Source organism: Lepisma saccharinum, chromosome 14 (genome assembly GCF_977018435.1).
Source record: "Lepisma saccharinum chromosome 14, izLepSacc3.1, whole genome shotgun sequence".
Taxonomy (NCBI): domain Eukaryota; kingdom Metazoa; phylum Arthropoda; class Insecta; order Zygentoma; family Lepismatidae; genus Lepisma; species Lepisma saccharinum.
The window spans coordinates 63797821-63811712 of NC_139242.1; the positions used below are offsets into that span (position 1 = coordinate 63797821).

The following is a 13892-nucleotide window of genomic DNA, read 5'->3' on the forward strand; positions in this document are numbered from 1 at the left end:
TTATCCATATTCTGATCCGACTTTGTTTTGCGAGACGGCTCACAACATATTGAATCAAATTGGTTCGGGCGAACCCCTTTTTTCAATAGCGGGGGAACGGAACAGATATTTCAGACGGTTTGCCATGCTAGGCAGGGAGGTTTCTTTTGATATCCCAGCGCAGGTAGTCGGGGACCCTCATTCTTTTGTCAGATCGATGTTCAAGTTCATGATGAGAAGGGTTTTTTATGATGTTGTACCCGAGAGTCAAGTAGGGGTGATTATTTCTGCGGGAGGTAACGACAGGGATATCTATATCCCTTGGCGTCGCCTTTCAGCGCTAAATGTGGACATTATCCAGCATTATGTTGCCAAAGTGCTCAATAGCAACGAGTCTTTCTTTGTGGGGAATACTATTAAATGCTCGGCGCATATTGTGGAACCGCGGCGCGGAAGAGGAAAGAGCAAAGTTCCTCTCTACAGAAAATACGCTCCGTTACTAACAATGAACAATCCCAATCAGATTCAACGTGCTATCACTGTAATTAACAACACTGATAATTTGTGTTTACCACGGGGTATTACTCTTGCCAAGGCTAAAATCGACAAAGATACTAACAAAATCCAATCTTTTCGAAGGTTTGACAATACATTTAAAGAAGCCGCTATGCGCTTGTGCCATGAAGCAAGCGTCGACCCTTCCAATGGGTGTACAGTAGAGGATATTATGAAGTTTCAGAATAAGCTAGGGCCAGAGTACCAGATTGTTGTTTTTGCAATGAAAGACGGGGAAAGGGACTATGAGGTGATACGGGCTACTCCGTTCGCCCCTAAACAAATCAATTTGTTGTATCATAACGAACACTTTGATATAGTCAATTCTGTTCGGAACCTTCTTGTGAAAAATTACTACTGTGCAAAATGCCAAGAGGCGGCAGTGCTATCAGGGTCTGGAGGGAGTGATCTGTGGCAGGATCACTCCCATTAAAACCCAGAAATGCCCAAAGACAGCACTGTGACATGGCGAAGAAGTGCCGCCATTAAATAAGCACAGCCCCTGCTGCCTTGCAGGGAGGGGAGGGATCCCCAAAGGCTAAGGGAAGGATACCCTGACAGAAAACCAAGGGGTAGGAAGGGCTCCGAAGGCAAAGCAACACCAACCTACCTAGGGGAGTAAACCCTAAATAAATCCTGGTCCTCCAGGTTGGGGGTTTCGCGTAGGGTTAACTCCCCTACCCCGTCAAAAGAACTTGTTACGGATACCACAAGATTGCCTCGGAGGAGATCGGATAATTTGTTGACGACCCGGCGAAAGAAAAGGTTAATGAGAAGGAAAACAGATATAATACTCGCAACCTGGAATGTAAGAACATTGAAGAGACCAGGAAAGCTGAGAGAAATAAGAGAAGAAATAGAAAAATATGGAGTGAAAGTGTTAGCATTACAAGAAACACGCTGGAAAGGACAAGGAATGATAACGTCTGGAAAACATATACTGATGTATAGTGGAGGAGAAACTGGTAATAATGGTACAGGTTTCCTAATCCAAAAGTCTATTAAACCAAGTATTATTAACTTTAAAGCAATTAATGATAGGATGTGCTCAGTCAGAGTTAGAGCAAAATTCTTCAATATCACAATGTTTTGTGTGTATGCCCCCACAGAAGAAGCAGAGGAGGAGGAGAAAGATGCTTTTTACTCAAAATTAGAAGAAGAAATAAATCATGTACAAAGACACGATGTAAAAATCATATTAGGGGACTTAAACGCCAAAATAGGAAGAGAAGAGATGTACAGAAGCATAATTGGCAAAGAAAGCCTGCATGAAGTAAGCAATGATAACGGAATGAGATTGATAGACTTTGCAAGCAGTAAGGAAATGGTAATTAAAAGTACTTGGCTTCCACGAAAAGACATAAAAAAGGAGACCTGGGTGTCTCCAGACGGCCGCACAAAGAACTAAATAGATCATGTTATAATAGACAGGAGACATGCCACAGATATTATGGAGATCAGTAGTTGTAGAGGTGCTGATGGTGACTCAGACCACCATCTAGTGAGAATCAAGTATAGACAGAAAATTGACGTGAAAAGATCAAAGAAGGAAAATAAGAACATGAAACATAATATAGAGGAACTCAGGAATGCCAGAGTAAGAGAGGAATACCAAGAAAAACTTATGGAGGCACTAGAAACCAAAAAGGATACATGGGAGAAAGGAGAACTAGAATGTAAGTGGGAAATACTAAAAACAGTAATAGGTAAGGCAGCAGAGGATACATTGGGAAAGAAACAAAACAAGAAGAGAGAGCAGTGGTTTGATGAAGAATGCTCAATATTAATACAGGAGAGAAACGATGCCAGAAAAAGGATGCTTCAACGGAGAACAAGACAAGTAGTGGAAGAATATAGAGAAAAGAGGAGAGAAGCAGATAAGACATGTAGAGCTAAGAAAAGACAGTTTGAGAGAAATAAAATAGAAGAGTTAGATGAAATGAAAGATAGAAATGAGATACGAAAGTTTTATGAGAGAACAAGAGATCTGAAGAAAGGATACCAACCCAGAGCGGTTTTCTACAAGGATAAAGAAGGAAACCTCATTGGAGACAAAAGAAAGATGATGGAAAGATGGCAGGAGTATTTCTGTGAACTACTTAACGGAACCAATGAGGAGGATAAAGAAGAGGGGAAAAGTGATGAAGAGGAAGAAATAAGTGAGGAAGAGGAGGAAGAGATAATACCAACTTTAAAGGAAGTAAAAGATGCAATAAAGTCTCTAAAGAATAATAAAGCGCCAGGAGAAGATGGCATAGAATCGGAGCTGTTGAAATATGGTGGAGAAGGAGTGAAGAAGGCCATATATGAAGTGATAGAAGAAGTTTGGATAAAAGAAGAAATGCCCAGAGACTGGACAGTAGGAATAATATGCCCGATACATAAGAAAGGGGATAAAGCTAAGTGTGAAAACTACCGTGGAATAACACTACTGGATGGAACTTATAAAGTATTTGGTAAAATTTTAGCAACACGATTGGAAGATTGGATGGAAAGAATCATGGGAGATTACCAAGCAGGATTTAGAAAAAATCGCTCCACGATGGACCAGATATTTTTACTGCGTCAAGTGTTGGAGAAGTTCTATGAGTACAAAAAAGAACTTCACCAACTATATGTCGATTTTAAACAAGCATACGACAGCTTGGAAAGAAATAAGATCTACAGTATAATGAAAGAGTTTGGGATCCCAAGGAAATTGATAAGACTGACAAAAATGACAATGAAGACAATGGAATGTAAAGTCAGAGTAGAACAGGAAATGACAAACATGTTTAAAGTAGAGAAAGGACTGAGACAGGGAGATTTACTTTCTACAATATTATTTAATTTAGCATTGGAAAAAGTAATCCGACAACTACCAATCAACCCTGGAGGAACAATATTAAATAGGCTAACACAAATAGTAGCATATGCAGATGATGTAGCTTTAATAGCAAGGAATAAGAAGCTATGGAAGAGAGTTATCAAGTATTAGAAGAGAAAGCTCAAGAACTAGGACTGGAAGTGAACACAAATAAAATAAAATATATGAAGATGGGAAATCCAGAAACAGGCAGAAGAGAACCTTACATAATAATAAATGGAAAAGAATATGAAAGGGTGGAAGCCTTTAAATATTTAGGCTCAATAATAACAGCAGATAACAAGACAGCTACAGAAATACAGGAAAGGATAACAAGTGGAAATCGATGCTACTTTTCTTTGCAAAACGTGTTTAAATCTAAGAATGTTAGTAGGAACACAAAAATTAAAATATATACAACAATATTAAGACCCATAGTAATGTATGGTTCAGAAAGTTGGGTGATGTCGGTAAGAGAGGAAGATTGGTTGTTAAGGTGGGAAAGGAAAATACTGAGAAGGATATTTGGAGCGGTAAGAGATAAAGAGGGATGGAGAATGAGAACAAATATGGAAGTACAGGAATTATTTAACCAGCCAGATATTGTAGTGAAGATCAAACAGGGTAGAATACGATGGGCTGGGCATGTTCAGAGGATGGAAGAAGCACGGGTTGTCAAGAAAATATTCAATGGAAAACTGGAAGGGAGAAGGAGAAGAGGTGGCCCAGGAAAAGATGGATAGAGGACGTGGAGGAGGACTTAAGAAGATTAGGAGTCAAGGGATGGAGAAGAAAAGCAGAGGATCGAGACGAATGGAGGGAGGTAGTCAGGAAGGCCAAGGACCTACATGGACTGTAGCGCCGACCAGTAAGTAAGTAAGTAAAATGCCAATTAGGTTATAATAACAAATATCAACATAGTGAGTGTACATTGCATTGTTCCAAATGTGAAGGTAGTCATTTAGAGGAAAACACTAACTCTGTCCCGCGAAAATGCGGAGAATGTAACCGTACGTTTCTGTCTGGAAAATGTTTCCAGAACCATTTACGTACAGAAGGCCGTAAATCCAGTGTGTGTGAATCTATTCACCAGTGCACAATCTGTTGCAAGATTATTAATACAAGGACCCGTAAAACTCCTCATAAATGTGAAGAATTATTTTGCAAAAGCTGTAGTGCTTTTGTCGACCCTAGCCACAAATGTTATATTCGCCCAGTCAAAGTAGATCCAATCAGTAAATTTCTGTATATTTTTTATGATTTTGAATGTATGTTGGTTGACGGGGAAGATGCACAGAAACACGAAGTGAATCTGGCGGTTGCCAAGCAGGCTTGTCACGCGTGCAAAGACACTGAAGCAGATTTCTGCGAAACGTGTGGCCCTCGTATGCATATTTTCCCCAATATTGAGGAATTTATGCATTATATTCAAACACCCAGGGAAGGATTTGAGAAAATTGTGTGCATTGCACATAATGCGGGACGTTACGATTCTCATTTTGTACTGAACTATTTGATCACTAAAGAAAATATTATGCCTTCAGTAATTATGAGAGGGCGTAATATTATTGAAATGAGCGTGGGCAAGAAAATCATTTTCCGTGATTCATTAAATTTCATGTTAATGAAATTAAAAGACTTGCCTACAAGTCTGGGTCTCGGATATGAACTGCGTAAAGGCGACTTTCCCTATCTTTTCTCTACGCCTGAGAACCAACATTATGTGGGGCCCTACCCTGATATTTCTTTTTATGACGTGGACGCCAAGTCCACTAAAGAACGGGAGGAAATTCGCAAGTGGCATGCGGAAACTGTTCAGGCTGGGAAAATATTTGATTTCCAACAAGAGTTGCGTCAGTATTGTATTAGTGATGTTGAAATCCTTGCAGCTGCGTGTATTAAATTTTCAAATTTAATTGAACAATTATCGGGAATTCAATGCTTTCTGAGATGTGCCACACTTGCATCTTTAGCCTCATTGATATTCAGGACTAAATTTCTAAAAGAAAACACACTTATCAAGATACCACCGATGGGATTCCGGGAGCAGGATACTTATTCTCTAATTTCGTTGAAATGGTTGAAATGGATAGAATATTCCAATAATATTTCATTGAGGCATGCTGGCAATCTCGGGGAAGCGAAAGTAGGGCGTTATAAGCTGGACGGGCTCCATGAAGAGTCTAAAACTGTGTACAGTTTTCTGGGATGTTATTTTCATTCATGCCCGTTATGTTCCCCTGAAAATAGGAATCAACCCCTTAATGAAACAGGAGAAACATTAAACCAGAGGTACGAACGCACAGTAGCAAGAAAAGCGTTGCTGGAGCAAATGGGGTACACGGTAATTGAAAAATGGGAATGTTAGTTCCATAACGAAATCAAAACCAACCCGGAACTACGCAAATTTATTGGTGAGAACTGCTACTCGCTTGACTCCCCGCTTATCCCCAAACAAGCCTTCAATGGCGGACGTACTGAACTTTTCAGGGCTCTATACGATCGCCAAGATGGCGAGAATTCATGCATGAAACTTTTAGATGTTGTTTCCCTGTACCCGGCCATGATGAAACAGCGAAAGATGCCCACGGGCAAACCTGTGATTTACACTTCCGAGTTTCCCCCACTGGAGAACATATTCGGCGTAGTAAAGTGCGATGTTCTCCCACCTAAAAATTTATACTTACCGGTGCTTGGCATGGCGTGCAATAGCAAGTTAATGTTTGCTCTCTGCCGTGCATGTGCACAAAGTGAGAATCAGGAAGAGTGCCCACACACCGAAAAACAAAGATACTTACATGGCACCTGGGTATCAGAAGAACTCAAGTTGGCTGTAGAGAAAGGATACAAAATACTAAAAATTTATGAAGTATGGGATTTTCCTTCAGCACAAGAATCAGATAATGTGTTCAGAGAATACGTAGATACTTTCCTTAGACTGAAACAACAGTCCTCAGGATATCCTTCCACTTGCAGTACAGAACATGACAAAGACAAGTATATTCGAGATTATTTCGAACATGAGGGTATTCAGCTTATCAAGGAAGAAATTGGATACAATGCTGGGCTGCGTTACATATCCAAAATACTCCTTAATAGCCTCTATGGTAAATTTGGAGAATCTGTATTAAAAACTAAGTCAGTTTTTGTCAATACAGAGAAGAAATTCCATGATATTGTATTCAATCCGCAATTTGAGATTAAAAATGTAGTTCCTATTTCTGAAAAATGCTTGCTAGTAAACTTTGTCGACCTGGAAACGGCCAATTCGCCGCTAGTGCTTTCCAATGTTCTTGTCTCAGCATTTATCACTGCTTATGGAAGAATGCATTTATATTCATTCATGGATCAAGTAAAAGAATCTATTCATTATGTGGACACTGACTCTGTATTCTATGTTGAAAAGCAGGGTGAAACGCTGTTACCTACAGGTTCCTTTCTCGGTGAACTGACCGATGAGATTAAAGAGCCGTATGAAATCTCATGTTTTCTTGGTGGTGGCCCCAAGAATTATGCATATAAAATGGAAAACAAATATGATGCAACCGATGAGAAACATGTCATTAAAGTGCGCGGAATTACCATGAACTACAGGACGCAATTGCAAATTAATTTTGACTATTTCAAGCAACTTGTTAAAGGAGAAATTGAAAAGAGAGTGGTTGAAAACCCTCGAAAAATTAAACGTAAAGCTAATTTCGAGATAGTCTCGGAAAAGGAACAAAAAACTCACCAGGCAGTTCACACGAAACGCCGAAAATTGGAGTACTATGTCTCTTTACCGTACGGGATGTAAACAAAATATAAATATCATTTTTCAAGAAAATATATTGTAAAAATAAATACTTACATAATTAGATACACACACACACACACACACACACACACACACACACACACACACACGTATTTGTATATTGTTCTTTTTTCAGTCGCTCTGATATTGCTTTCTATATATGTGGATAAATAAGGCCTCCCTTCTTGATGCTTTTCTTCTTCTTCCAATATAGGGGGGGTGGTGTAAATATAAATGGTCTATTAAGTCCTTCTTCCCCCTAAACCCCTGAATATCACACCAGGGGCACTCCTGCTTTATTTCTTCCTGAAAACAAAAAATGTACCATGTAACAAATATTATATTCTGACAGAAGGTTGGGGGTTATCTGACTTCGAAATTTTCAGCTCATGCATAAAGTGGCTCTAGGACCCACCAACCCTCAATAAAATGGTAAAACTTTACCTGCTTCTAAATAACAAAGAAACTCTAAAATAATCTGTTCTGTATATCTTTATTCTTTCTCCTACTATTGAAACTGATTTCACGGGGGTCTTATTGTGACGGATATTTTGATTATAGCAAATAAGCCTTCAGTTGAGTGAGTGTCAGCCACAAAGTTGGATCACAATATGAGAGCCGTTATTGATTTTATAGGATTTCGGAATAATCATGGAAAATATATTCCGAAAGAAATAGCTGTTGTGGATCCAGATTCTAATTGTTTGCAATCATGGGTATTTAAACCTCCGTGGGCATGGGATGATCTCGATATCAGAATACAAAATGAAAATTTATGGGAAACTCAAAATGTGCACGGCCTCTCTTGGCAAGCTGGAGAAGTGAATTTTACCAATATGTCCACTATTTTATCCTGCTGTACCGAAAATGCCGCAGGCATTTATTCCTTTGGCGCAGAAAAGTGTCATTTCCTTTCTACCTTACTTCAACGCACTGTGATTAACTTGGAGCAGCTTGGATGCCCTAAATCAGCTCTACTAAGTTTCCCTGTCTATACCTGCTGTGAGAAGAACCACCGCCTGAGAAAAATAGCTTGTGCTCTGAGAAACGCGCACCTGTACGGTCAGTTTCTACACCACTACAGTTTCATTCAGCACGTTGTACCTGCATGTGCCTCAACCCAAGACGAGAACAACTCGTCATCAGACTGCAAAGAAGGCTGCATCTCGTCGTCAGACGAGAACTTATATTCATTGAATTCGGCTGCAAAATGGTAACCATAAGCATAGTCATGTCAGTGTTCTATGTGAAAATTTTTGTTGGAGTGTTTGCAGACAATACGTTACCGAAAAATATCAAGTTTCAATAAAGACAGAGATTCGGGGCCTGGAATACATTGGACTGGCCCTGTACATTGATTCGAATTGCCACGGAACATACTTTGACAGTTTTGGTGAAAACCCCAGTGCTTCTGTGACAGCGTTTTTTTTAAACTGAACTGTATAAACAGAATAATTATTCCTTGACCAGTGTGTGCGGATTGTACTGTATTATGTTCCTCTATTATGCCAGCAGAAATCTAACTATGGAATACTTTCTTTCTTTCTTTGGGAAAGATTTGAAAAAGAATGACCGCATAGTGAGAAAAAAAATTACAAATGCATTTTCTTGACTTTATCAACAGTGTGGATGCTGTGAGAGCCTAATCAGGGCACAGAGCTTTGTAGTAGCTGGAGGTTCATTAGCCTCAGAGTACTTGGGTAAAATGTGAACATGGATAGCAGAATTTTGAGTGAACAGTAAAAAACAATCAGCCTGAATATCGCACTTGTGAAGAAATTATATTAGAGATAAAAAAAGCGTTAGTATAACGCTACTTTGTAGTAGAATGATATGTAACAATTGAAAAAGCTTGATGTATTACATACTTTGTAGTAGACTAGTTTGTGAAAATAAAAATTTCGTGTGTAGAAACCATTTGTTTCATTTATAAAAAGTGGAATTGAGTTACTAAAAAAGGTACTTGAAAATATAATTACAATACTTACAATACTGATAGGCAAAGATGTCATCTTTGGATACAACACTCTTCACTCCACACTCCAAAGTAACAATTTGGTATCAGATTACAAGAGGGAGCGTCTATATACCCCCAAGCATCATAAAGTACCTTATAAAAAATCCAGCTTTCATTTTACCCGCTAACTTTGCTATTCAGTCGTGCAGTCGCTTCGTAGCCCTCCCGGATACATAACTTATTTCTTCCTATTTATAGAATGTGAGATATGTGGCATGTCTCTTTCCAGTAAAACTATCTATATTCGGTAAACAATTATAGATGTTTTTTCACTGAAGTCTCGACTATCCCGGGGCGCGTGCAACTTTCCAAAATAAAATATTGGCCACACGTTCTAACCACTACAAATTTAAGCACCATTCAAAAATCACAATAGAGGCAGGGCGTAATGCCCTATAGATGAGAGGAAAAAAACCTTTTAGCAAAGACCGCGAGAACTAACAATGGAGGCTCACCCCCGTGTGAGCGACTGGTGGGAAAATTTTCCCCCCTGGGTTAAGGTCTGGCAGTCTTTCTTTGCTCCCCGCAAAACGTTTGTTCCACACTTGTTCAGGGGATTTTGTGAACCGTGTCTTCTAATGAATAGTAATGTCAACCTTATATTTTCCTTTCATACACATAACACTTGTATGCTATTGATCCCTTGGATATTTCTTAACATAACCAACTTTTCACGTGTAGAGCGCGTGCCCGGATAGCTTAGTTGGTATAGCATTAGGCTTTTAACCTATTGGTCCAGGGTTCGAGTCCCTGTCTGGGCTGTTACAATTTTTAAACTTTTGTCATCGGACTTTTGCAAAAGGCTATTTACATAGCAGAATCTGCTTTTGTAATTCTGTCTAGTTAGTGTTGAGGTGCAAGTGCTTCTGGTACATGTAGTTACTTGAATTAGGAAATATTGGCTGTGTAACTGGTAAAGCTTGCTTTTTGTAGTACTTTGCGCCTATTTTGAAAAATATATATATATCCAACAAAATAACTAAGCATTGCAGTCTACTAGAGATACACATAAAAAACACAAGATGGAACCAGAAAGCCGCTACAACATTGATAACAACATGGATGTCGTTATTCGAGGTACTTTCACCGACACTGAATTGATTTTGAAACATGAAAAAAATTACATTGTCCTAAATAGCGATGAGTACCCAGCATGCGTGTACAAATCAGATGCAATCTTCGACACTTACAAGAACAGATTCCCCACACGAGAAGAGAGATTCAGATCTATAAACATTATAGGAGAACTTTACTTCACCTTCGAGGGCAGTGGAGAAAACATAAAAGTGGAAATCAGCAACGCCACCGGAGAAGTCACACTAAATTTTGAACTATGGCGAAAATTTCTCTCTTACTATGACACCCTCATGGAGGAATTCCAGCGACGACTAAATTGTAATGACTATGTGATTTTCGCTTATTGGTAGTCTACTTTTCGTGTATATAAATCTGATATATTCTTGAATAAAAATAAACTTTTAAAAAATACTGCAATTGTTTCATTTGAATCCTAAATGAATATGTAAACTAAAAAACAGATACAAGGCAGCATTATTTCTCGATGTAAAAGGTTCTTGCACACTAATAATGCTCTGCCATGCGTTCCTATGCCTCTGTTACACCCCTCTGTAAAGTTCATATTGCCTTGTGATTAACCAATCAACATGCTATAGAGCCTAAGCTTTAAGCTTCAGTCAGCGGAATTTAGTCCTGACTGTAGTAAAAATAAGACTCACATGATATAACGCCCACAAATAATCCCTGGTATTACTAAACACTCAAAAAGTCAATAGTTCTTGAAAAAAGGACTGTAAGGCTAAATAACAACATAGAAAACAATTATTTTTTCACAAATCTTTTATTATTTGCTCTAAAATACATTACATATTGGTAATTTTAGTATTGTACCAAGATACAAGTCTTTGTACATTTCTGAATGCACAACCTTGTTCTGATGGAGGCGAAGTATCTGAATGATACTTGCACAATCCTTCTTGAAACATATACAAATTTCTAAGCGAAGGACAGTTTGCACTTTGCAAATCTACAATATTATAAATATTGAACAAATCTTTGAGAAGTTTGGATTTTTCTTCTCCCTTGCAATAGAAAGTTGAACCTTGACAGTTTAAATTTCTAATTACACTACGAACATAGTACACTTCACATCCCAGAGGAGTATCGTACGATAAAGCATGAATATTTTCTTTCACCCATTGGGATTCATTATTGTCTTTGAAATATTCTGGTACTTTTACAAGAGCATAATACACAGTATCCAAATTTGTAGAACTAACACACATCTCACGCAATATAAATTTATTATTGTACATAAAACCTTGCGCATCAATAATATATTGCGCCATTTTCACTTTAGATATTAACAAATATTGTTTCTTAACCACGAGCAAGCTCCGCTTCTCGTATAGGCGCTATAAGAGTTTTTACTAGTTCGAAATCATTTGAAATTTCACACAACACACTGTAAAAGTCTCTGTATCCTGTGGATTCCTCCTGTGCCTTCAAACCATCACCTACATCTTCATGATTAGCAAGATAAAAATCGAAAATATGACTTGTATTGTCCGGATCCTGCAGATAACGCTGGATTCTCTCGCACATCCACTCTACACAATTCTGGCATTCATTCTCTCCGCATTCCTCTTGGCAAATGATAAAACAATCGGAGAGTTGAACTTCGTCTTTACCGCGCACATCCTCGCACTCGTAAAAATGTTTAATAACGCAATCGTGGGCTAGTTGGTTGCCTTCATTTGAATAACACCCCCAGCATGTAATGTACTTGTAAGGGGTATACTTTTTCAAAGCCTCCAGCACACAATCCTTATCGATATAATCGAAGAAACATGGACATATAAGCACCAAATCACTCATCGCCCTGGGGTCCTGCTCAGCAAAGTCAGTTTTCACTATTCGTTTCTTCCAATCGGGCTTTCAGTTCTTTGCAGAGTACTTCACATCTGCTTCTCAGAAAGAACCTGCAACAATAACAATACACATTGTTAGTGATATTTTCTAATATTTTTGTATAATATTTTTTAAAAAACATCGCAGTGACAAAAGAATGGGTGGAATTCAGAAAGAGAGAAAGTGACAGAACCTGGAACAATAACAATACATATTGTTAATGTTATTTTCGAGTATTCTTTGTATAATCTTTTCAAAAATAATGCAAAACGCTTAAACTTTGTTTGCATGGCAGTTAAAAAACAACTTGAAATAAAGAATAGTACACAAAAAAAAGATACTTACCAAGTTAAAAAGCCTTTAGTTGCACTGCAAGAACTCAGTCACGCTAAAAAATCAGTACAACTTTCAAGCCAAACATTTGAGAACTCTCTTGGACCGCTTCGTCTTCCGCTCGATATTTATAGATTCTTAGACAAAAGGCCATTCAATATAAATATTATTTTCATTACTCTTCTCTGATTGGTTGAATCATTTATTAAAAACCTTCTCTCATTGGTTAATATTTTCTAGCCTCTACCCAGGACCGTTCGAGCTCCTCAATTATACCAAATATGACTCACCACCGACGCCAAAATGGCCGGACGTGACGCCTTAGAATAGGCCGAAAATGTCTTTTGTACATTAATGGGAAAACCATTAATTCCAAGTTCCCACGTGTGTATAAATCATCTGTGACTCATATCCGGCAGAAACGCATATATAATATACAACAAAAGGTTAGCTTAGGCCGAAAACGGAATACATAATAGTATCTTTTGTGCACTAATGGAAAACCATTAATTTCAAACTCACACGTGTGCATGAGTCATCGATGACTCATCTCCTCCTCCACCCACGACACGTGGCGCTAGATTAATTAACAATAGCGTCACCCCTCGAAAATGAATAAAAAAGCCATTAATGTCAATTAAAGGGTCTATTGTTTGGTCAGATCTCGGGCCAATTCTACTCTACACAAATCCTACAATGCCACGCGTGCCAGAGGGTCGGGCACGGCCAGCGGCATTGCTTCGCCCCGCCCCGCTGTGTTAAGTGCGCGGGGGCTCACCGCTTTGCTGACTGCCAGGAAAAGGACCGGGCCACCCCACCAAGATGCGTGAATTGCAACCAACAGCACTACGCCAGCTACAGAGGCTGTCCGCTCTTCAAAAAGATCAAAGCAGAGAGGAAAACTCCATCTGACCACCGACGCCGAGTTCCAACCCGGCCAATTCGACAGGAAGTCCCAGTGACGTCATCCGCCACGGCTCCAAGATCAGCACCACTGCAGAGACCGGCCAATCAGCGGCCACCACGTAGCAGGAGAGGCCCCAGCACTCCGGCGGCTCGACCGGCTACCAGCCCAGCAGCTCCAAAACCTTCGACCAATCCTCAAGCGACCCTCCTGGATCTACTCCAACAACTCGCACAACCAGACATCCTGACAGGGCTGATTACCCTACTTCAAGGATTGCAGCAGATTCGGCAGGCGCCGGACCGTTCGTCTCGACATCGGGTTATCACCCATTTAGTCGACACTCTGGTGCCGTAAGGTACCACGTAATGTCCTGTGCCGTCCTTTTGTATGTATGTTTTGGGATTTTTTTGGGAACATTAGCATATCACACCTCTTGCGACAGTTGCAGAGGGTAATTGTACATTATGACTGTAACCCCTTTATTATTGTAAATAAAATTAGCGACACCTGTCAATGAGTCACATGAACAAGA

At 39.3% G+C, this 13892-nt stretch overlaps 1 protein-coding gene across 1 annotated transcript; it reads left to right on the plus strand.

Annotated features, from left to right (window-relative positions):
- The first annotated feature begins 1984 nt into the window (after window positions 1–1984).
- LOC145998385 (uncharacterized) lies at window positions 1985–13714 on the plus strand. Its single transcript, XM_083134789.1, has 2 exons — window positions 1985–3313; window positions 13115–13714. Exons 1-2 carry the CDS (start codon window positions 1985–1987, stop codon window positions 13712–13714), a joined length of 1929 nt encoding a protein of 642 aa, XP_082990915.1.
- The last annotated feature ends 178 nt before the right edge of the window (window positions 13715–13892 follow it).

Bases quoted from the DNA above. Each gene is read 5' to 3' on its own strand.
- LOC145998385 (XM_083134789.1), top strand. From the start codon at position 1,985: ATGGAGATCAGTAGTTGTAGAGGTGCTGATGGTGACTCAGACCACCAT. The intron at 3,314-13,114 runs GTAGAGAAAGGA...TTGTTTGGTCAG, and splicing joins AAATGACAAACATGTTTAAA to ATCTCGGGCCAATTCTACTC.